Source organism: Scardinius erythrophthalmus (assembly GCF_964197995.2).
Source record: "Scardinius erythrophthalmus genome assembly, chromosome: 3".
Taxonomy (NCBI): Eukaryota; Metazoa; Chordata; class Actinopteri; order Cypriniformes; family Leuciscidae; genus Scardinius; species Scardinius erythrophthalmus.
In genome coordinates this window covers 42141208-42165514 of record NC_138223.1, presented here as the reverse complement: position 1 = coordinate 42165514, position 24307 = coordinate 42141208, and the positions used below count along the sequence as shown (strand labels likewise).

Here is a 24307-nt window from a genome sequence, read left to right as displayed (position 1 = left end):
CTTCTGTCTCGTCGACCTCCTTAACTCTAAATTGTCTTTCATCAAAGGAGTTTCTGACCTTAACACCTCCTTGGTCGTTTCCTCTGTCTGCTTCACATTAGTGTCTTTGGAAAATGTGACACCCGCGATTGATGTTAACTCGTCCCCCTCTTTCTTAGATGTTTCCTCCAACTCCAGAGTTTCCTCTGAAGGCACAACATGCCTGTTCCTCACTTGATCTATGTGCCGGCGCACTATCTGGGCCATTTCCAAGCGCAACAGTACAGGACACCGGTCCCGTCTGTTTCTGAACTGTGCCAGGAATCCAGATAGGCCCTGAACCAAAGTTCTTAGTGTACACTTGGTCACCTTCAGTCACCTGTCTCTTTTTAGCATGTCGATCATGGTCAAATTTTTGCTTTAGCTGTTTTTCCTGCACTTGACTTTTAAAGTCAGGATGGATGAGATCCAAGGTAGACCTTAGTTTTCTTCCACACAACAGTTCTGCAGGAGATTTCCCAGTAGTCGACTGTGGTGTGATCCTGTAACTGAACAATGCTCTAGCAAGCTTTGTCTCAATGGAATCTCCTGTGCTCTTCTTCATTAGACTTTTGAACGTTTGCACCACCCGTTCAGCCAGTTCATTAGAAGCTGCATGATACGGTGCTGTGGTGATGTGTTTGATGCCATTTCGGGCCATGAACTCTTGGAACTCTGCACTTGTGAAACCACAGCCATTATCCGACACCACCATTTCAGGTATCCCATGTTGGCTAAAACTTTGTCTCAGGCATTGAATGATTACAGCAGAGAGTCTAGCCAATTAGAGTAGGCATCCACTACGATTAAAAACATTCTCCCTAACCACGGACCAGCATAATCAATGTGAATTCTTCTTCATGGCAGATTTGCACCTCCCATGGATGTAAAGGTGCACAAGGTGGAGAATTTCTATTCTCTGGGCATGTGGCAGAGAAGTTTTTACCATGCCTTCTATTTCCGCGTTCATCTGTGGCCACCACATGCAACTTTGTGCCAAACCTTTCATTCTGGTTATTCTAGGGTGATTGATGTGTAATTGTTTCAATTGAGCTGCGCGGCCCGGCGGGGGAATCACCACGTGCGCTCCCCACAGAACACAGCTTCCCTGTACAATGAGTTCCTCTCGTTTCTTAGTATATGCTCCAAAAACGGACTCGTCCATTCTCTTTGGCCATCCTCTGAGCACATACTCTCGCACTCGAGCTAAAACTGCATCTTTATCTGTCCATTTTCTCACTTGTTCTGCTTTGACAAGGGGCAGATAATTTTCTTCATGTAGGAGTACTCTTTCTTCCTCCGCTTGAGTCTCTACTCCTTTCTCTGTTAAAGGCAGTCTGATAAGTCCATCAGCATTTTGATGTTCCTTGCCAGCTTTGTAAACAATGTTGTATTCGCAGAGCCGACCTGTCCATTAGGCGACGGTATTCACCTTATTCCGGAAGTAGCACTGGGTGGCGCCATCCGCGTAATCTCACTTCCTGATTTAGCTACTTAGCGCTTTGTTTGCCCTGGTCCAATCTGTTATCTGTATTGATATAAGTAGATAGACCATAATATTACAGCCAAATGCGTTGGCCTATGGTTATTAACAACTGCTGCAACGTACTAAAGTACATTTCACTTGAAGCTTTTTAAACAATGCCACAATCAAATTATTTAATAGTTGTGTCTATCTAATAGCTATTACTTAGTTATGAAGATGTGCATAAACACTACTACATGTAAAGTTTGAAACATTATTACACCACAGTTTGTTTGCTTAATCACCAGATACATTTGCAGTGTATAGCCAACAGATGAGAAAAAAATAGCCACGAACTGGTGTAGAAAGAAAGTAGAGCCTCAACTAGATGAACAAGAGGGTAACGTTAGCTTAGCTAACTGCTAGCTGCAATTTCTTATGGTTTGATCTCTAACACAAGTAATGGCTGTAAAATAAATCCAGCGACTGAATTCTAGAGGACCATAGCTTTCAAACAAGGTATAGCATGTGTATGTGTCCTGTAGTGAGACCATTACAACATTAGATGTTTGTGGCTAATGTAGGCTAAACACTACACATCGGCCGGGCTGCGATCAGACAGGCAGATGGGTCATATAAACACCTAAAAGTCGTTTAAAAATTACCCCGAGAAACAGTGCATTGCTGTGCTGTTGGTACACACGTACATAGCACATTTGGCACAAATTAGCTTATCTTATGTGACATTTTATCAGTGAGACTTCTCTGCAGTTCTCCTCGAAATTGAATGAGGGTCCGCTAAACCGGAAGTTGGTTTACAACGGAAGTACTGGATAGAAGTAAAAGTGGGCGGGGCGGAATAATGTGAATATAGGCGGTCATCTAGGGCATTGGTTCCCAACCTGGGAATTTCGTTATTTCAAATGTATAGGCGCGTTGCGCGTGGCAAGCGCACTCACAATGTAAGAGACGCCGGCGAGACCACAACATTGCTCAACATCAAATGGCAAACGTAATGCAAGCGGAACGAAATGGCTCGTTATTGTGTGGTTGAAGGACCGTTTATCAGTTTGGACCAGTGCAGCGCGAGCCGATCGTGATCATGCGACACTGTTACTACACAGCGCTAAGAGATCCAGTAAATAAACCATTTCAATTCGCCACTGAAGTAATAACATCGCTGCGAGATCTAGTGACAAACATTCACATTTCTCCGTTATTAACGGATCAAACAGCGCTGACCTGGAAACCTGGAAGAAACAGTGTCCACAGATCTGCAACATTCACCATGGATTTACTGTAGTAACACTAATTGCACCCATGGAAGTTTGACAGGAATAGGCTATAATGCCTTCAAGTAACATTACGTCGGTTTTATTTTTACATTATGAATACAATTGCTGCCCTCAAATGTTAATCTGAAATAAAATAAACCTTTGTTTATAACTACTACAATATTACATTTCATTTTTTCCAAGGAGCTGTTTTGTTTTATATGCTCATAAGAAGAGTGAATTATAATTCTAGAATTGCTCAAATTAAAAAAAAATCATACTTTATGATGCTAGTTTTAATAAAAAAAAATGAAATCAAGGAAATTTCTCTGGCATTTCTTTCTTTTTGCTGTATCAAAAACGTACCGTACCGAACCGAACCGTGACACAAGTGTATAATATCGAACCGAACCGTGAATTTTGTGAACCGTTACACCCCTAATAAATAAATAAATAAATATTTTTAGATTTTTTTTTTTGTGTTGGGGGGTCACGGATTGTTAAATATGTACATAGGGGGGGCCCCAAGGAAAAAGGTTGGGAACCACTGATCTAGGGCCCTGCCTTGCCAGAGGAGGCCCCTGAGCCTCACGAATACTATATATTATTTTTTGTTGTTCAATTACATTACTGAGAACTCGGGTGCGCGCATCTTGATTTCTACAATTAGTACACGAAGCATTGCATGGACCTCACTAAACATGATACAGTTCACAAAGACGGTGAGTATCTAATATATTACCCAGAACCACAACATACATAAAAAGGATAGCTCTGTATAGTTCAAACATGACAAATTTCCAAAAAAGATAATAAATACATAACAATAGAATGAATAAAATACGAAAACAAAAGACATACACAGTAGCGTGTTTTGCATAATACCGCCCGCGTTTTTTTTTTTTTCATTTTTGAATGCTACACTTAATACACATTTACAAACTTAAATATTGAAATTGTTGTATCATGTGCTTTCTCTTCCTTCATAAAATTGTTATGAGAGTTTTTTACTCCAGTGGGGCCAATTTTCATGATCTTGCCTAGGGCCCCACAACCCCACGGGCCGGCACTGTGTACCCGATACACAACCCCACGGGCCGGCACCCCACGGGCCGGCGTTGGAAGTAGGGGTGTAAATCGGACAGTTCATCACGATACGATAAGATATCGATCCTCTCAGCCAGCGATACGATATTTTCCGATACTGCAAAAAATTCCACGATACGATTCAATTCGATTCAGGGATATATTGATCGATTAATCGATATTTAGATATTATGTTCACACAACCAGTTACGTTTTTATTAACTCACAAATGCAATCAAAATATATAACATGTACGTTTTGTTAAACTCTTTGAAAATTGCACACCCTCTCCCAATTGGGACATTTATAACAGAAGTGGTCATTTGCGAGTACTCCATTCTTGTTCATTTTCACAAATCATGTTTTTTATTATTATTGTGCATCCAAGTAATATCAATCAAACTGCAGCTGGGTTGTTTTGATTAATAATAATAATAACTTAAAATTACAGGTAAATTACAGGTAAATTACAAAATTAAAGTTAATTGAAAGTATGCTTTAATATGTTAAGTTTTTTTTTTTTTTTTTTTTTTTAGCAGAGCAGATACATTCACATTTCATCTTTCTGAGTCAAACAAAACCAAGTAATTGCTATGATAAATAATACAACACTCGGTTAATCTTCATAACGTTAATCTCCTCAGCTGACATAGAGAGAAGGGTCTGACTGCAGAGCCGCAGAGCCACAGTTTCAAGTCAAGTCAAGTCATCTTCATTTATATAGCGCTTTTAACAATGTAGATTGTCTCAAAGCAGCTTTACAGAGATAAGCGTATAATTTAAGGTAACAGAGATTGTTTCGGCTTTAAGCAGAGTTAAGTTATTTCCATCTAAAGTTAGTTTTAATTGATTTGCTTCCGTCGCAATGATCATTTGTTATTAAATTAGGGGCCGCTAAGACGACACCATTCCCTCTACACAGACTTTAAACGCGAACCTGTGAGAAACACTGATGGCGTTCACATGCGCATTTAGAATGGGTTCTATAGTTATGTGCGTTTAAATATACGCAGGTTTGGAATTCCCTACAAGCCAAGCCTAAACAAAATACTTGTCTTTCCTTATAAATTTTGATAAGGAATTTTATTTTATTTGTTGCTTTGGGGTAGGACCGCGAGACGAATTTTCCCGACAACGCCTTATCTGTAGAGTGGTAGTGGGATCCTCCATAGGGAGAGACTAGTTGGCACTTCAGCACTGCGTTGTCATCAGTCCAGGCGAAGGTCCTTCGTCAGATCTGGATACGGCCTGGATCCGGCAGGCTGCAGGAAAAACCTCGGGATAAACACAGACACTAAAATTAGCGTAGATGCCATTCTTCTCATGATGTAACGAGTACATCAGGATTTTTGGGAAGTGTTCCCGGTTCCGGCTGACCTACTATATGCAGCCTAACATTAAATTATAGAAGTCTATAATGTATTATGTGAAAGCTAGGTCAAAGAGATGTGTCTTTAATCTGGCTTTGAACTGACAGAGTGTGTCTGCTTCCCGGACAATGGTATGAAGACTGTTCCAGAGTTTTGGTGCTAAATAGGAAAAGGATCTACCGCCAGCAGTCGATTTTGATATTCTAGGTATTATCAACTGGCCGGAATTTTGAGATCGTAATAGACGTGACGGACTATAATGCGTTAAGAGCTCTCTCAAGTACTGCGGAGCTAAACCATTCAGTGCTTTGTAAGTAATCAGCAATATTTTAAAATTGATGCGATGTTTAATAGGGAGCCAGTGCAGTTTTGACAGAACTGGGCTAATATGGTCATACTTCCTGGTTCTGGTAAGAACTCGAGCTGCTGCGTTTTGAACCAGCTGTAGTTTGTTTATTAAGCGTGCAGGGCAACCACCCAGTAGAGCATTACAATAATCTAGCCTTGAGGTCATAATAATAATAATAATAATAGATTTTATTTGTATTGCACTTTACATTTGGAACAAATCTCAAAGTGCTACAGTTAAGATCATTTAAGGGTGATAAAATACAAATAGATTTAATAGCTAAAAGTCATAGGTTCTCCTAAAAAGAAATGTTTTTAGTTCTTTTTTAAAAGTCTCAATAGTTTGAGGTGCTCTCAGATGGTCTGGGAGGGCATTCCAAATCCGAGGAGCGGCAGAACAGAAAGCCCGATCACCCATAGTGCTGAGCTTAGTCTTGGGGAGAAGGAGGCGGTTTGATTTTGTTGTACGGAGGGATCGAGTTGTAGTTGAAGGTGTGAGAAGTTCTTTCAGATATGGGGGGGCATTTCCATAGATGCACTGGTGGGTTAGAAGGGAGACCTTATATTCAATCCTGGCGGAAACAGGAAGCCAGTGAAGTGAATGGAGAATGGGTGTGATATGCTCGTATTTTCGAACTCTCATCAGGATCCTTGCAGCACTGTTCTGAACATACTGTAGTCTCTGCAAGCTTTTGTTAGGGATCCCGATGAGAAGTGCGTTACAGTAATCCAGTCTGGAGGAGACAAAGGCGTGGACCAGTTTTTCAGCATCTGCTAAGGTGAGTGTGGGACGGAGTTTTGCAATATTTCTGAGATGGTAGAAAGAAGTCTTGCAGAGGTTTTTGATATGGGTTTCGAAGCTGAGTTGTGGATCAAATCTTACACCAAGGTTGGTGACAGTTGTGGATAGGGGAATGTCATGACCAGAGATAGTTAATCCAGTTATGGAGGAAGACTGAGTTTGATGTGGTGTGCCAACAAGAATTGCCTCAGTTTTGGAGCTGTTTAACTGGAGGAAGTTGTGTTTCATCCACACCCTTATCTCCTCCAGACAGGCAGTGAGTGTTGAAGACGGAGATGGTGTTGATGAAATTGCAGAGGTGTGTGTTTCCGATTTCATATACAGTTGCGTGTCATCAGCGTAGCAATGAAATGAGACTCCATAGCGGCTAATGACATGGCCGAGGGGGATGATGTAAATGATGAAGAGAATGGGGCCAAGGACTGACCCCTGAGGGACCCCGCAGGTAACTGTGTGTTGCCGGGACCCTGCACTTCCAAGTGAAATGTACTCTGTTCTGTTAGTGAGGTACGATTTAAACCAGTTAAGAGCAGTGTCAGTGAGTCCAGTGGTTTGATGCAGCCGGTTAAGGAGTATGTCATGATCCACTGTATCGAAAGCAGCAGACAGATCGAGGAGTATGAGGAGGGATGGTGAACCTGCATCAGCTGTCATCCGTAGGTCATTTGTGACTCTAACCAGGGCTGTTTCTGTGCTGTGTGCAGAGCGGAAACCAGACTGAAATTTTTCGAAAAGATTGTTGTATTTGAGATGATCCTGGAGGTGGGTGGCGACAACTTTTTCCAGTACTTTAGAGAGGAATGGGAGATTGGAAATGGGCCTGTAATTTGCAAGCACATCTGGGTCAAGGGTGGGTTTTTTGAGAAGTGGTCTGATTATGGCAGTTTTTAGGGCAGATGGAACATTGCCAGACTGGAGGGAATGGTTTATTATAGTGGTAATCAGAGGACTTAGGACAGAGGTGCTTACTTTCACTAGAGCTGTAGGAAAAGGGTCGAGGGCACAGGTGGTGGGTTTCATCCTTTTGATTATCTTTTCAACCTCTTGCAGTGAGATTTCTGGAAAGCGATGTAGGGGGTCAGAAATTGCAGGCTGTGAGTGGATAGTCAGGGTGGATAGGGGTGAGGATCCAGAAAAGGTAGAGTGAATTGAGTCTATTTTTGTTTTGAAAAAGTCCAGAAAAGTATTACAGTGCTCTTCTGTAGTTTCTGTAAGTGAGGGGGTTTGTGGTTTGAGTAGATGATTTATGGTGGAGAACAGCTGTTTGGAGTTTCCGGGACTATTTCTGATGACATTTGAGTAGAAATTTGACCGTGCCTCTGTAAGTGACTTTGAGTAGTCCTTTCGGTGTTCCCGGAAAGCGAGCTTGTGCACAGTGAGACCTGTGGCTTTGAATCTCCTCTCAATGGCACGCCCAGCTGCCTTCATTTTTCGCAGTTCACCGGTATACCAGGGGGCTGATCGAGTGAAAGTGACTGTTCTGGTTTTGACCGGGGCATGAAGATCCAGAATGCTTCTGAGGGTGTTATTATAATAGTCCACTGATTCCATGGGTGGTAGACAGTTTACAGAGAGGAGATGCTGGAGATCGGATGTCATAGTCTCTAGGTTGATATTTTTCAGATTTCTGAAGCAGATTTGGCGTTTGGGCTTGATGAGGCTGGATGGTGAAGACATCTTCATGGAGATGGCCTTATGGTCAGAAACTCCCAGATCATACACCAGAAGATTGCTGAGATAAACAGAGTTTGTAATGACTAGATCGAGAGTGTGGCCCCTGGTATGAGTTGGGGCATCGACAAGTTGTGTCAGATTAAAACAGTCGAGTAGTTGGAGGAAATCTGCTGCGAAACGGCAGGTTGAAGAGTTTACATGAATATTCATATCTCCAAGTATAATGATGTTAGCAGACATTGTACAGAAAGTTGAAAGAAGATTGGACAACTCTGGGATGAATGATGAGTTTGGTTTGGGTGGCCGGTAAATAAGAAGTATCGTAGTAGAAAGAGGGTGCTTACATTTAAATGCTAGGCATTCAAACGAAGACAGCTCAGGCAGAGTTATAGGGGACAAGATCAGATCACTTCGGTGGATTACGGCCAGACCACCACCACGCCCTGTGCTGCGGGCTTTCTGTAAGTAGCAGTAGCCAGGGGGACAGGTCTCGTTTAAAACAGAATAAACATCTGGTTGATGCCAGGTTTCTGTAAGGCACATCATATCCAAACACTTTTCTAGAATATGATCATGTATGAGGCAAGATTTGTTTGTGATGGATTGTGCATTAAAAAGTTCAATCTTGATATTCGATGCAGCAGTGTGTCTCTGTATTGGCCGAAGTAGACTGAGATCCACTCCATGTTTTCCGCGATTTCCATCCAAGTCAGTGTGTAGCGTTGTCATGGAAACTTCAGCACTACTAGTCCTAGAAGTGGCGGTGCCCTGATGACGTGTCCGAGATGCGACGGTGCGCACGCCAGACCAGATGGATGGGATGTTGTGATCAGACCGGGATAAAACAAACTTTCGACGGCAACTTCTGTGAATGTAACGGGGCCGGCGAAGGAGTTCAAGATGTTTAATGACTGATGTACACGATGGAGTGGTATAGTTGTTGAATTCCTTAAGTTGAATGGCGGAATAGTTCAGCATTATGCCAGTCGTGGAGAGTGGTCTGTTAGTCGTTAGCCATGCCCGTGATGCATAGAGGAAAGGCAACAGACACAGCAAGCAAATGGCTGTGACTATGGGTGGATACCTCGCGATCATCGGCAGTGACTTTGGTGAAAGCCTCACGGTAACAGGCAGTGATGAACAGATACGGGAATCCACATGAAGCGATTGAAAACTGGTAGGTAAACAGCCGCTTGAGTCAGCGGAATCCGACAATCCGTACAGAACACATACAAATCCACAATGTTTACTAGTGAGCAGCGACACTTGTATAACTTACTGTATATAATACTGATAAACGTTATGCTATAGGTTATACTTCGTAACAACAACTGTTGCACTGAAAAGGGTTTTCAGTTAGAGAAAGGGAGAAGCGGCGAACAAGCCACACCAGCGTCCTCTCCCAACCAATGGAAGCATGAACGCATGAACTAATTGTTCCGCATTTGTCAATGAGAGCATATGACGTAATTTAGATATATTTTTAAGATGGAAAAATGCAGTTTTACAGATACTAGACACGCGACTTTCAAATGAAAGATTGGTATCAAAGAGCACACCCAGGTTCATAACCGACGACGAAGACTTAACAGAGCAGCCATCAAGTGTTAGACAGTATTCTAGATTATTACGTGAGGAAGTTTTTTGTCCAATAATTAGAAACTCTGTTTTTTCAGAATTTAGAAGTAGGAAATTACAAGTCATCCAATTTTTTATATCCGCTATGCATTCCGTTAATTTTGTGAATTGATAAGTTTCGTTAGGTTTTGACGAAATATAGAGCTGAGAATCATTGGCATAACAGTGAAAGCTAATGCCATGTTTCCTAATGATATCTCCTAAGGGTAGCATGTACAGAGTGAACAGCAGCGGTCCTAGTACTGAGCCTTGTGGTACGCCATACTGAACTTGTGATAGATGAGACATCTCTTCATTTACTGCTACAAACTGATAACGGTCAGATAAGTATGATTTAAACCATGCTAGTGCATTTCCCGTAATGCCAACATAATGTTCTAATCTATTTAAAAGAACGTTGTGGTCGATGGTGTCAAATGCAGCACTAAGATCGAGTAACACTAATAGAGAGATACGACCACGATCGGATGATAAGAGCAAATCATTTGTGACTCTAACGAGAGCTGTTTCGGTACTATGGTACGGTCTAAATCCGAACTGGAAATCCTCGCAGATATCATTTCTTTCAAGAAAGGAACACAGTTGTGAGGATACTGCCTTTTCTAATATCTTTGACAGAAAAGGTAGATTTGAGATCGGCCTGTAATTGACTAATTCTGAAGGATCAAGTTGCGTTTTTTTAACAAGCGGTTTAATCATAGCCAGCTTAAAGTTTTTTGGTACGTATCCTAGAGACAAAGACGAATTAATGATATTAAGAAGAGGATCTATGACCTCTGGAAGTATTTCTTTCAGTAGCTTAGTCGGTATAGGGTCTAACATACATGTTGTTAGATGATTTAATGAGTTTAGTAAATTCTTCCTCTCCTATACTGTAGCAACGAATGAATCAAATTTTTCCTCAGGGAGACTACAATGCACTGCCTGATGTGATACTGTAGTAGACGGTTGCATAGTTATAATTTTGTCCCTGATATTATCAATCTTATAAGTGAAGAAGTTCATAAAGTCATTACTGCTGTGTTCACCCCAGCAGTTTCACCCCAGCAGTTTCGCCCCACGCATGCGCAGTTTTGGTTTATATTAATATGTAAATATATTTACAAAGACCTATATTTTTGTGAATATTCCGGTGAATATTGTTTCGTGACCACGAATTAATAATACCTCAGCAGGTTATACTAATTTGTTCCCTCGTTTTACCAGAGCTCGTTTTACTATAATGTGGCCACGTTGTACTCAAATTTGTAAAACGTGCTGAGGTATTATTAATTTGTGGCCACGAAATAATTCACCTGAATATTCATCAATTCATAAAAATAGGTCTTAGCATTCACAAATTAATAGTATCAAACTGTTTTTGGCCACGTTGTAATTCGTTAAATCAAAATGAGGGAGGGTATTAGTTCAACGTGTCCACGAATTATTAAAACGAGGGAACAAATAAGTCGCCGTAACAATCTATTATTTAGATCAGTGGACAGGGCGCATAAGAACAGTATGGAAGCTTGTTTCCGCCACAAAATAAAAAAAAATAAAAGATAATTGCGACTTTTTATCTCACAATTGCGAGTTTACATCTCGCAATTCTGACTTTATTTCTCAGAATTGCGAGATATAAAGTCAAAATTGCGTGAAATAAAGTCAGAATTCTGAGATATAAAGTCAGAATTGCGTGATATAAAGTCAGAATTCTGAGATATAAAGTCAGAATTGCGAGATATAAAGTCGCAATTGCGTCTTATAAAGTCAGAATTCTGACTTTTTTTCTCGCAATTGCGACTTTATATCACGCAATTCTGACTTTATATCTCAGAATTCTGACTTTATATCACATAATTCTGACTTTATAACACATAATTGCGAGTTTATATCTCGCAATTCTGACATCTTTTCTCAGAATTGTGAGATATAAAGTCCAATTCTAAGGGGGAAAAAAAGACGGACTTTTTTTTTTTTTTTACCTCAGAATAGTTTATATCTCACAATTCTGACTTTATAACACGCAATTGCGACTTTATATCATGCAATTCTGACTTTATATCTCCCAATTGCGTGATATAAAGTCAGAATTCTGAGATATAAAGTCAGAATTGCGTGATATAAAGTCGCAATTGCGAGAAAAAAAGTCAGAATTCTGACTTTATAACACGCAATTCTGACTTTATATCTCAGAATTCTGACTTTATAACACGCAATTGCGACTTTATATCATGCAATTCTGACTTTATATCTCCCAATTGCGTGATATAAAGTCAGAATTCTGAGATATAAAGTCAGAATGCTGAGATATAAAGTCAGAATTGCGTGATATAAAGTCCCAATTGCGAGAAAAAAAGTCAGAATTCTGACTTTATAACACGCAATTCTGACTTTATATCTCAGAATTCTGACTTTATAACACGCAATTGCGACTTTAAAACACGCAATTCTGACTTTATATCTCGCAATTCTGAGAAATAAAGTCAGAATTGCGAGATGTAAACTCGCAATTGTGAGATAAAAAGTCGCAATTATCTTTTATTTTTTTTTATTTTGTGGCGGAAACAAGCTTCCATAGAACAGAGAGAGAAAGCCCCGGCCGCGCGCGCGCACAAGCGCTCTCTCTCTCCCTCGCGTATATCAACCTGATATCAACATAAAAGGTCGGAAGACTGATTGTGTTTTATAGATTAGTAGTTTGTTCATATAAAGTGTTTGATTAGCAAGTACATGTTAAGGAAATGCATAATACAAATTGTATGGGTTAATGTAACGGTAAACGGACTTTGCGGGTTAAACTGTTGTGATGAAACTGCGCATGCGCGGGGTAAAACTGCTGGGGTGAAACTGCTGGGGTAAAACTGTGGCTCTGCGGCTCTGCAGACAGATATTATTGGACATAGACGCCTAACAAACTTTGTTGTTGTGATAACGTACACGTAGTACAGAGAGCTTTTCCCTCACCACTGTAACGTGCTGCTTTAGTAAGGTTCCGTGAAAATGTTTCAGGTTTTATTTTCCTTTTACGCCCTGAAGACGATATCACGAGTTCATTGAAATTATCCATCATCGATCACTTTTAGTCAGCTTTGACGAAACTCCTCTTAGCCAGCGCGTCTTTTCAAAGTGACATCTGACCTGAATACTGCGCGCTGAGTCGCTAAAACGGACTTATCGTGTTGTGTTCACCAACAAGGGTGCGAGTGCTTGTCTGTTTCTGCTGTAAAACATGAACTCGCGATGCCTTGACAGCGGACAATACCGGCTTTTTTAAAAAAAAAAAACAACAAAACACTTGTTTAGGGTTCTGTCAGTCTTTTCAGGCATCTTTTTCAGATGAGGAGATTAACGTTACACACCGGCAGGCAGTTGGTGAGTAAATGAAATTTGGCGCTTTGGCGGAAGGATGCTACATGAGAATGTGGAGAGTGTCAAAATAAAGGTGTGTATCGATATTTTAAGTGTGGAATTGATGCATCGTATCGTTAGACGTTATCGCCATATCGGCTTGACGCTACCCCGAATGGTAACCTACAGTAAGTGTACAGTCCTTTGTGTGTATTGGTAGTGACATATTTCTTTGCACTTGTGTCAAGCATGATCTGCTGATACGCATGGCTCATGTCCAGCTTTGAGAATTCCTGCTCTCCAGTAAACTGTGCAAACAAATCATTCACTTTAGGAATAGGATATTGTTCCACACTGGATGCTCTGTTGACTGTGAGTTTATAATCCCCACAAATTTGAATTGAGCCATCTGGCTTCCTCACAGGTACAATGGGTGCTGCCCATTCTGAAAACTGTACTGGTTCTATAATTTTCTCTTCCACCAGTCTTTGAAGCTCTGCCTCCACCAGGGGTTTTACTGCGAAGGGTAAACTTCGAGGCTTATAGAATCGTGGCTGGGTTTCAGGGTTAACATGAAGGTTCGCTGTGGTGCCTTTAAGCTGTCCCAGCTCTTCTTTGAACACTTCAGTGTGCCTGTCTAAAACATCTGATAATTTTAGAGCTGGAGTTGTTGTTACTTTATTTACCAGCTGTGGCAGCAGCCCTAAGTCTCTTAGCCAGCCACGGCCCAACAAATTTGGCCCTGCCCCTTCTACTACGACCATCGCCAGTTTTTTTTTCTTCTAGTTCCTGGCATGTCACTCTTCCTGTGACTTGTCCCATCACCCCCATCTTCTCACCTGTATATGTCTTCAAGTTCAGATTGCATGATCTCCACTCGGGCATGTCTGTTCTTTTCCATAGTTTGGAGTATTGCTCCTAGCTGATGATTGTGACACCACATCCTGTGTCAACTTCAAACTCCACTTCCATGCCATTCACCTTTAACTTTTGTGTGATAGGAGCCACTTTAGGTAGCCTTTGTGATACACTGTAAATTGTATTGATGTCGCTTGCATCCTCTGCATCACTCACTTCCTCCTCTTTTACTAAATGTGACCTTCTGCCTTTCTCTTTTTCCTTTCTCTCCACTCTTTGTCCTTTGAACGGTGCTTTCTGTGAACTAGCCCCAGCTTGCTTCGACCTGCATGCTCGTTTTATGTGTCCACGCTTCCCACATTTATGACAGAGTTCATTCATAAACCTGCATTCCTCACGCGCATGATTTCCTTTGCATCTGTAACACACAAAGTCTTTTTTTGGGCCTTTCTTTTCCGCTTAATACACTCTATGCACCGATGTTTGTCTTTTCAGCATCCTCGTTGCTTGCGTTGTCTCATCTGTTAACATTCCTTGTAAATCTTTTACATTTTTGTTTGCCGACTCCATTGCTTGACAGATATTAAGTGCTTTCTCGAAGTTTAAGTCCACTTCCAACAATATCCGTCTCTGCATCCTGTCATTATTCACTCCACACACAAGTCTGTCACGCAGCATTTGCGAAAGCGTTGCCCCGTATTCACAATGTTGTGCTAATTTTTTCAACTACCCCATATAGTCAGCAACAGTCTCTCCATTCTTCCGTGTGCGTGAATTACACTTATATCTTTGCACGATTTCACTCGACTTTGGATTGAAATGAGCTTTGAGCACGCTTATCAACTCCCCATATGTTTTCTCCCCTGGAGTCATGGGACACAGCAAACTTCTCAACAAACTATAAGTGGCTGCACCTACCCCACTTAATAGCACTGCTTTCTTTTTATCAGCGTTGGTAATCTCGTTTGCTTGAAAGAAAAATTCCAGCATTTCACTGTACTCCTCCCATAATTGTGTCTCACCGTCAAAAGGGCTCACCGTTCCTACCAGCGCTGCCGTCGTGTTTATCCACAGTCTGCTCTTCTCTGCACGTGGTCTGTACTCCATGTACAATTTTCAGCCTGGTTCCTCAGTGCCTTTTTATCCTTGTGGCCATTTATGTGATATCCTTTGGTGCATCATAAATGTGGAGACATGGAGGTAAATTTCTTTGAATCTTTATTAACAAGTGCAGAGTGGACAACGCATCTCGACACCGTCTCAGCAGATGACAGACTTATGGAATTCCAACGCTGCCAATATTAAAAATAAATAAATACATAAATAAATATACAAATAAATGTAAAAAAGAAAAAAGAAATAAATAAATATATAAATAAATATACATAGAAAAGCAAAAAAACGAAACTAAAGAATTATTTATAGATTTATTTCCTTATTTATGTATATATTTATTTTTTTCCATATTTATTTATTTATTCTTTTACCACGCCCTCTTCATTAGCCTGCGCAGGAAGAAATGTAGGAAGAAATAAATGAATAAATAAATAAATGTAGAAATACATAAATGTTGAAATAAATAAATGTAAAAATAAATAAATGTAGAAATAAATAAATGTAGAAATGAATAAAGGTATAAATAAATAAAAGAATAAATAAATAAATATGGAAAAAATAAATATATACATAAATAAGGAAATAAATCTATAAATAATTCTTTATTTTCGTTTTTTTTACTTTTCTATGTATATTTATTTATATATATATATATATATATATATATATATATATATATATATATATATATTTTTTTTTTTTTTTTTTTTACATTTATTTGTATATTTATTTATGTATTTATTTATTTTTAATATTGGCAGCGTTGGAATTCCATACTGACTGACACCACAACACTACTCTACTCCAGTGCATCAAGAGAAAAGGTAACATATGCAAACCCATGCCGCCCTCTACTGGACAACATTGTAAATAGCATCCCATTTACTACACTTATCCACTCTTGTATCGGGCTTCATGTCATGTACTGCTTTAATTTCAGTTGGCAGCATCTTCTAGAGTTGGGAGCCCTTTTGAGAAAAGCTCTTTATATTATATAATTATATGAGTCATTACTTAAAGTACTTAACAAAAAAAAAAAATGTATGAGGGTTTTTGCTTTTGGGTTTGGCTGCTCATTAGATGCCACTAGCTGATAAGGTAGAATCGATAGGTATTTTAGAAGGAATTTAAGAGGAGAGAGTTGACAGTGTCTTCATCTTTGGGTGTGTTCGTCCTGCTACTGCTTCACAGATAAACCCATGCAAACACACACTCTCAGCAGCACCACTGATGTTCCCACACTCTCTTTCACACACACACACACACACACACACACACACACACACACACACACACACACACACACACACACACACACATCACATACACCCCCCCCACACACACACACAGAAAATTCTGATTTGCCACTAGTCTGTTTCCTGTTAATGCAGGACCTTTCTCTCTCTCTCTCTCTCTCTCTCTCTCTCTCTCTCTCTCTCTCTCTCTCTCTCTCTCTCTCTCTCTCTCTCTCTCTCTCTCTCTCTCTCTCTCTCTCTCTCTCTCGGATGTGAGTGTTTAAACCTCGGCTTCTCTGACTAGGGTTGCCAACCCTCTGAAATGAAAATGAAAATGGGAAGGGGGGACACGCCCCCGGACACGCCCCCCAAGGAATAATTAAAAAAAAATAACTCCTGAAATGATGACTTCTGGTGAATATTGTGGAAACTAATTTATATATTTAGATAAATATATTTAATACATTGTAGCATATTATAATACAACTTATAGGCCTATAGAATAGCAAAGTAGGCCTAATCAATATACAAGACTGAACCACATAAGTTAGATGTGAAATATAAAGCCTATCATGATCATTTTGCCAACAATGAACCATGGATTTGTTTAGTTTATAATACATTTTATTTTTAACTTAAACAAATACAACATCTAACATTCAAAACTTCTGTAGCCTTGTGCAAACTTATTCAATAGAATTATTCTTCTAGAATGCTCTTTCCAGTGCAAAAAATATATTTTTAATTTAATTAGACAACATTTTAAGGAGGTGTAGTGCAAATATATTTATATAATTATACTTCCATTATAGTTAACTTTCTTTCCAGTGCAAAACAATAATATAAAAACATAAATAAAAAAGCTAATAAAGAAAATCTAAAATATTGCACTCAAATACTGCATTCAAGCAATACAACACCTGTATGTATGCACATGGAAAATCTCACAGAAATAAATAAACCTCCAGACTAAGCACATTGTGCAGCTATTTTTTCCATGTGTACTTTTTTTATTTCTTTACAATGTTAGGCTAAACCTGTACTATCTCTTTTAATATAATCACTTTCTTATGAACTAATTTGAGTTTTAAAATTACATAGCCTACCATATCAGCTGGAGACGTCTGACGGACAAGGAACCGTGACATCGCTCGGCCGTGTATTCATTGTCCCTCACACATTCCAGCCACGGGTCATCATTTTCCCATTCAATTCTATATTTTTGTGCTCTTTTCTTTTTCGCCGGCTACTCGGAGGAAGTCATATTTACATTTCCCGCTGTTGTCACTTGTCGTCATCGTCGCTACGATACGTGACTCACAATGACTGAAACGACCATGAACGATGATGTTCCAAGATGTTAAAAACGCTACGCTGATCATAGACAATCCGGGGGAGAAATTAGTAGCCTATCTACCGCACCGTCGGGGTTTTTTTTCACTGCACTGAATTGATTCTCAAAAATACGGAACAAAGTGCGTTCCGTATCAGTTCAATACGGAACAAGACTTTTATGTGTCAAATACGGAACGATTCCGTATTATACGGAACGGTTGGCAACCCTACCTTTGACCTGTGGCTTTCCTGCGATGCCACACATGCAGAGTCAAAACCTGATGTTTCAGCGCCCGCTGAGTGTTTCTTAAATTACAATATTTTACTGCTCCGATGTTGCTCTTTCACAGCTTAATAGAGAGCTCAGTTTGTTTCAGATGCAGCAATTCCTTTGAAGAAAATCTCAGATCATTTGGTCTTGAGTTCATATAAAAATCATTGTCAATAGTGACACAGAAAGTCTAGAGGAGACCTGTGCGATCACTAGGAGATCTGCTCTCAGGAGATAAAATTAAGAAGTCTCTATTTCATGTAATTGATGTCTAAAAGAAACAATTGAGGCATTTAAGAGGACTCCTCTGTCATTCCTCTTCCCTAAGGGCTTGTTTTGTCTCGTGTTTTCTGTCCGCTTGCATGTTCGTGCTGTTTAATTTGTTATTTCCAGCTGACATTTTATTGCTTCCCACAGTTTCTAGAAGCTTCCATTTGCTCTGTAATGACAAGCCTGTGTCCTGAATGCTTTCTCAATAAGAAGGTCCTGCCGTCCTCCAGCACTCAACTGAGCGCTGCAATTACATTACAACCCATTACATTTTGTTTCCTTTTTTGCATAGGCTTTTTTGAGTTTTGATTGCTTCCCAAAAGTTAAGATTTTTTTATTTTGTCAATTCAAATATATTGGACAAAAGATCCGTACTGGGTTCAGGCCTATGGTGAGCCCTTAATAGGAGGCAACTTACTGACTTACCGCTCTGTTTGTCTCTTTTTTTATAGTTCAACATGTTTTTGGTTCAAAAATGTATTTGAATATTTTGAAAGTAACCAACAGAAACCTAAACCAAACAGTGGTGGTCAGTCAGTATATTTGTCTAGTGTCCAATATGAAACCATTATCTATCTATCTATCTATCTATCTATCTATCTATCTATCTATCTATCTATCTATCTATCTATCTATCTATCTATCTATCTATCTATCTATCTATCTATCTATCTATCTATCTATCTATCTATATTATTTTGTTGCAAGTATGTTTAGAAAACAATGTTACAATGTAGTTGTCTTAAAATTTGCTTATTTTATAATCCAATGAACGCCAAACAAATTGAGTTTGTTGATATTTTGAGAGGCCATTTTTGCACCAGGCCACCCGCAGCCGTGCCTTCTGTACTAGTAATCAGAAATAAATTGTTGCCAGGTTCTGAGCTGATAAGCTCACATGTACACACATTCCCGGCCCAGATGCTAACCACTAACACAGCGCTAGGTGTGATCAAAACAAACAGCATGGATGCTAGCCGCTTCATCGCCCTGACAACCGCACAGGTAACGGCAGCTGCTGCGAAGCCACCCGATAAAGAACAAAACACACGAGCGCATAACTGGCGAGAGATCAAAGGTTGTCAGAGATCGCTGGTTAACTACGTTTGCAAACCTGGCCAAAATGGGGGCTTTATCTTGCTATGCTTCTTTGGATTTGGAGATCAAATGGATGGATCAGAGTGTGTGGGCCATTGGCTTGAATTTAGAAAAACCCAAACTATTCGCTGATTACCAGCTTGCTCTCCCCAACGTAAACATGATGTCAACAGACACGGCCAGTGCCATTATGGATACCATTAGCTTGATTACTCTGAATTAAACAAGCACTTAGCTGAGTGTACCTAGTGCTTGCACTTTAGATGCAAGGTGAGGATGACAACATTGACATTAACCATGACACTGTGAATACAAATTAAAAGGTTTGCATGCTTGTAATGCATCAAGATCTCTAAAAGTGATTTTTCCCAAATTTGGTGTAGGAAAAATTTCACTCACAAATTGCTAGAAAATTTCACATATAATTACAAAGAAATGGCAACAATTTTGAAGCAATAATACTTGTTTTATTTACAACTTCAAACATTTATTCCACTTTGTGGTAAAGGCAAACTGTTAAACGAGGATCTCGCAAAAATCATCAAATCAGCACAAAATGTGCTCAGGCGTTCTGGGGACGAAAACATCATCAGGAAATGACTGCTAAGAGCTGTTATGGTTTCGTCTTTTTTCTTTCTTTTATAGCAACTCACCACTCCCTTCTCGTTCATTCCACTATAGGCTGGTTTTTAATAAAGTCTACTTTGTTTATTTAACAACACTTTGCATTACTCAGGACAGAGTGAGTAATTCGACAGTGACCTCATCAGAGAAGTGCTTGTTTTATATTTGATAATAAAAAGAACATCTTTCATCATAATGAACTGAACACTTGTGACAGCTTTATCCGCTGGTGAGAGCTGAAAATGGTGGCAATTATCACGTCTCCAGAGTCACTTTTAATAAAGTTTTTCATTTAGCAGAATTGCTTAAAATTGCAAAAAAGTTTCTGTCCCAAAACCTAGTGAACTGCCTATTTAAACGACATTAATGTGCACTCCAAATGCAAATGCTGTTCTGAAAGCCAGCATAATTATGATTTTGGCCAGATTTTAATGCAGCATCCCTAAAGGCACAGTTCTTTCAGACATTTAAATTCTGTCATCATTTCTTTCATGCTCATGTCATTCCAAACCAAACATGTATGACTTGTTCAAGGTAAGTTAGTTTGTGTTACACAGAAAAAAAAGTAAGTCATACAGGTTTGGAACAACATGAGGTTGAGTAAATAATGACAGAAAAGAAAAGACAATAAGACAATCCCATACATATTTTTATTCATACTTGTGCCTCATTAGAGTGTAGCTTTATCAACATGCTTAAGCCAATTTTAGCGGCCTTGGTTCTGGAAGCATTTTCCCATTCATTTTTTCATTCATTTATTTTGGAGATTTCTTTCCTGGAATAATATTTTTAAACACGATTATTATAAGTTGAAATAATGTAGACTGATGGCTTCTGCCTAAGCATATACCATCGTTTAACAACCTTGTAGCTTACAGTATGTCTGTTTTTAACGGTTTATAAGTTATGGTTAAAAATCAGTTCCCCTATGGATAAAATGAATGGGATTTTTACTTCTGGAACCCATTTTGCACATTTCACATACTGTGGCAACTTTGGCCCATCCTCAAAAAACATTTGTGTAAGTTGGGTATTTTTTCTTTTTTCCTGCGAGGCAAAAAAAAAAACATGGTATGGATCAATATCAACGCCATATAGATAAAATGATGTTTGAATGAAATTGGTTAAGTGGTTCACCAATTACAACAGACCGGGCGGCTAACCAATCAGAGCAGACTATGCTTTTCAGAGAGACGTCTTTAAAGAGACAGAAACTAAAACAGATTGTTCAGACAGAGGGTGAAAAGAGGTGCAGCAGCAAAGTATAAGAAAAATCATGTAAATGTATTCTACCAGACCACACAAATGAAGTTATAAACTTGTAAATGAGCATTATACAAACACTTAATGGTGTTTCAAACCATTTAGTGACGTCCATTATGACACTTTCTCCACTTTCTCTTTCTGTAGGAACCTAATGCCTCGTACTTTAGACGGCCAGATCACTATGGAGAAGACACCCAGCTACTTCATCACACGTGAAGCCCCTTCCTGAGTTTTCTCCATGAGCCGCAGCACCAAACTCATTGTGGTGGTCCGTGACCCGGGCCGTGTCAGACTACACTCAGACTCTGACCAAAAACCCTGGCCTGCCATCTTTCCAGAATCTGGTCTTTAAGAACTCCACCACGGGTCTGATCGACACGTCCTGGAGTGCCGTGAGGATCGGCATCTACTCCAAACACCTGGAGAACTGGCTCAGGTATTTCCCGCTCACGCAGCTTCTCTTCGTGAGCGGCGAGAAGCTGGTGACGGATCCGGCGGGAGAAATAGGCAGGGTGCAGGATTTCCTGGGACTCAAACGAGTGGTGACCAATAAGCACTTCTACTTTAACCAGACTAAAGGCTTCCCATGCCTCAAAAAGCCGGAGGGGAGCAGCAGACCGTGATGCCTGGGGAAGACGAAAGGAAGACCGCATCCGCACATCCCGCCGGAGGTGGTGCACAGAATCCGGGATTTCTACAGGCCTTTCAACATGAAGTTCTACCAGATGACTGGCCAGGACTTTGGCTGGGAGTAAAGAGTTGCAGCCAGGACCCTTTTTGATAATGCAGAAAGCTATGAAACTGTCTAGTGATTTTCAGCACCTTCACAGTGTGTACAGTCAAAGCTCATGGTGCATATTGTGTGTTCTGGCCCAAAAAGACAAAAGCCCCTTTCACACATTCAGTCTTTACTGGTAAATTACCGATAATAGATTGTGTGTGAACAGGACCTTTTCAAAAATACCCGTAAATTCCCTTATTTACCAGTAATACACATACTCTGTGTGAATGCAGAATGAAGATTACCGGTATGATCACTTATGAGAACTCTGCTTTGGGCCAATCATCAAGTTCTAATTGAGATTATGTGATTACTCAGTGAGTTTACAGTAAGCTTTTTAATAGTTTTTCTATTTAAATATGCAATCATCTTTGACTGTTGCGCCACGTCTCTGAGCTTTTTCAACGTGTTGTGCTTGAGACCCGGCCTTCTTTTCCTTCCATCAGTTCTGCAGATCTGCAGTTGTATACCATTATGCGCATCTCGTGTTTTTAAGAGCAAACACGCTTTCTGTTTGATCATCCCCTTACGCCTTTCACTCAGATGACTAAAAATGTTGTCAAATTGAACAGATAGTGAAACTAAAGCGCTTTTCCTCATGTGGGCGGATGTGTGAATGATCTCTTACCGGTAAAAATTTGCTTGTGTGAACAGCATATTTGTGTATACTGGTAAAGTCATTCTGGCAATTTTGTAATTTACCAGGATTGCTGTGTGAAAGGGGCTAGTGAGAAGCAAAAAATCAAGTTACTATTATTTAAATAGCTATATTTAAATATATATTTTCCCTCCCAGTTTTTCTTCTTATTTTTTTTATTATTATTATTATTATTTTTTTTTCAATCACCATGTCACTTTTAGGGGCTCTAATAAAGCACTTTATATAATACAGATTGTTTTAAAGCTGCTTCATGGTAACAGAATCAATGGTGCAAACTTCATCAAATATACAGTAGCCTATATATTCAAATTCTGATTTGAAAAGCATCTCTACAAACTGTTAATTCAGTTCAGTCAAGCTCAATTCAGTTGAGTTCTGTGTAAAGTTTACTGTGTAAAATTTTAAATTGTAAAATGAGTTCAAATCAGCTATAAGCAGCTCGGCAGAAGACTGTCAATAGTGTCGTTATTCAGCTCAAGTCAGTTCAAGTTTTGTTCTCAGAATCAAATATTAAGTGTCTTTTAAACCCTAAATTAATGCATTGAAACATTTTTACTTCCTCACTCAAACACTCCTCATCATTAAATGCATTTCAAACAGGCATGTAATAAACGTTAAAGGTTCAGGGAAGGAGGAGACAGGAACCAGTGAACGTTCAACATAAACTTTAACGTTTGGCATTTGCCAGAGAACACCAAGATTGGCAAATTCGCCACTGGCGCCTTGTGCTCTTCATAGATGAAAGCAGGTTCACACTGATCACATGTGACAGACGTGACAGAGTCTGGAGATGCCATGGAGAACATTCTGCTGCCTGCAACATCTGTGAAGAGCACAGGGCCCCAGTGGCGATTTTGCCAATCTTGGTGTTCTCTGGCAAATGCCAAACGTCCTGCACGGTGTTGGGCTGTAAGCACAACCCCCACCTGTGGACGTTGGGCCCTCATACCACCCTCATGGAGTCTGTTTCTGACCGTTTGAGCAGACACATGCACATTTTTGGCCTGCTGGAGGTCATTATGCAGGGCTCTGGCAGTGCTCCTCCTGGTCCTCCTTGCACAAAGTCGGAGGTAGCGGTCCTGCTGCTGGGTTGTTGCCCTCCTACGGCCTCCTCCACGTCTCCTGAGGTACTGGCCTGTCTCCTGGTAGCGCCTCCATGCTCTGGACACTACGCTGACAGACACAGCAAACCTTCCAGCCACAGCTCGCATTGATGTGCCATCCTGGATGAGCTGCACTACCTGAGCCACTTGTGTGGGTTGTAGACTCCGTCTCATGCTACCACTAGAGTGAAAGCACCGCCAGGCGCCAGCATTCAAAAGTGACCAAAACATCAGCCAGGAAGCATAGGAACTGAGAAGTGGTCTGTGGTCACCACCTGCAGAACCACTCCTTTATTGGGGGTGTCTTGCTAATTGCCTATAATTTCAACCTGTTGTCTATTCCATTTGCACAACAGCATTTGAAATTGATTGTCAATCAGTGTTGCTTCCTAAGTGGACAGTTTGATTTCACAGAAGTGTGATTGACTTGGAGTTACATTGTGTTGTTTAAGTGTTCCCTTTATTTTTTTGAGCAGTGTATATATATATATATATATATATATATATATATATATATATATATATATATATATATATATATATATATATATATATAGGCATGTATATACACACTTTAAATATTTTATTTAGTCTCTGAAAGACTTTTAAGAGCAACTAGTGAAGTCAAAAAGTGATTTAAAATGGTGAAATACCGTAAAGAAATTTTGACCAGTTCACATGACC

The 24307-nt window shown here is 39.8% G+C and overlaps 1 protein-coding gene across 1 annotated transcript in view; it reads left to right on the top strand.

Moving 5' to 3' along the window:
- LOC308688016 (heparan sulfate glucosamine 3-O-sulfotransferase 3B1-like) overlaps positions 1 to 22283 on the top strand; it is a 41555-nt gene extending 19272 nt beyond the window's left edge. The window contains 3 exon segments of the mRNA XM_081360836.1: positions 21223 to 21357; positions 21359 to 21698; positions 21702 to 22283. Of these exon segments, the coding sequence (XP_081216962.1) occupies positions 21317 to 21357; positions 21359 to 21698; positions 21702 to 21833 (513 nt within the window). The 5' untranslated portion in view covers positions 21223 to 21316 and the 3' untranslated portion in view covers positions 21834 to 22283.
- Positions 22284 to 24307: the final 2024 nt, after the last annotated feature.